Source organism: Wasmannia auropunctata, unplaced genomic scaffold (genome assembly GCF_000956235.1).
Source record: "Wasmannia auropunctata unplaced genomic scaffold, wasmannia.A_1.0 LD266048.1, whole genome shotgun sequence".
In the NCBI taxonomy this organism is placed as follows: Eukaryota; Metazoa; Arthropoda; class Insecta; order Hymenoptera; family Formicidae; genus Wasmannia; species Wasmannia auropunctata.
The window spans coordinates 4-512 of record NW_012096842.1 but is presented as its reverse complement, the minus strand read 5'-3'; the positions used below and the strand labels follow the sequence as shown (position 1 = coordinate 512).

The following is a 509-nucleotide window of genomic DNA, read 5'->3' as shown; positions in this document are numbered from 1 at the left end:
GACTTAATGATAAATTTCCGCGATGGCAAGTCTCGTCAAAGGTCAGAGGCGGCCGCAGGCTGTGCTTTTGTGACAAAAAGATTACCGTCATTTTAATTATTGTTCCCTTGTAGATTACATTATGAGCCCACATTGGAACGAGTGCTTTACGTACGAAGAAGCGTACAAGAAGTCGCTGGAGCACCCGGAGGAATTTTGGAGCGAGATTGCCGATTGTATCGACTGGAGCAAGCCTTGGCACAAGGTCTTGGACAATTCTAACGAGCCATTCACCAAATGGTACATATTTCGAAAAGAATCATTAAACGAATCTTCTTTTATTAGGGATTATTCAATCTATCATTCAATCTATCATTCAAACGCATCATTTAAAAAAAAGAACTTATTGCAAATAATTTTCCTGTTTTCTATTTCTTTTAAAACGTTTTATTTTGCGAAGGTTCTGTATTTTCAAACATTTCGCTAAATATTTTAGGAAATCTCGGATTTTTTTTCAGAGAAAAGTGTAT

At 36.7% G+C, this 509-nt stretch overlaps 1 protein-coding gene across 1 annotated transcript; it reads left to right on the top strand.

The window, feature by feature from the left end:
• Nucleotides 1-279, top strand: LOC105462313 (acyl-CoA synthetase short-chain family member 3, mitochondrial-like; the record flags this gene model as incomplete). The annotated part of the gene is made up of 2 exons (XM_011708835.1): nt 1-41; nt 114-279. Coding segments are annotated over exons 1-2 (185 nt in total), but the record flags the coding sequence as incomplete, so codon positions are not given.
• Between the last annotated feature and the right edge of the window lie 230 nt (nt 280-509).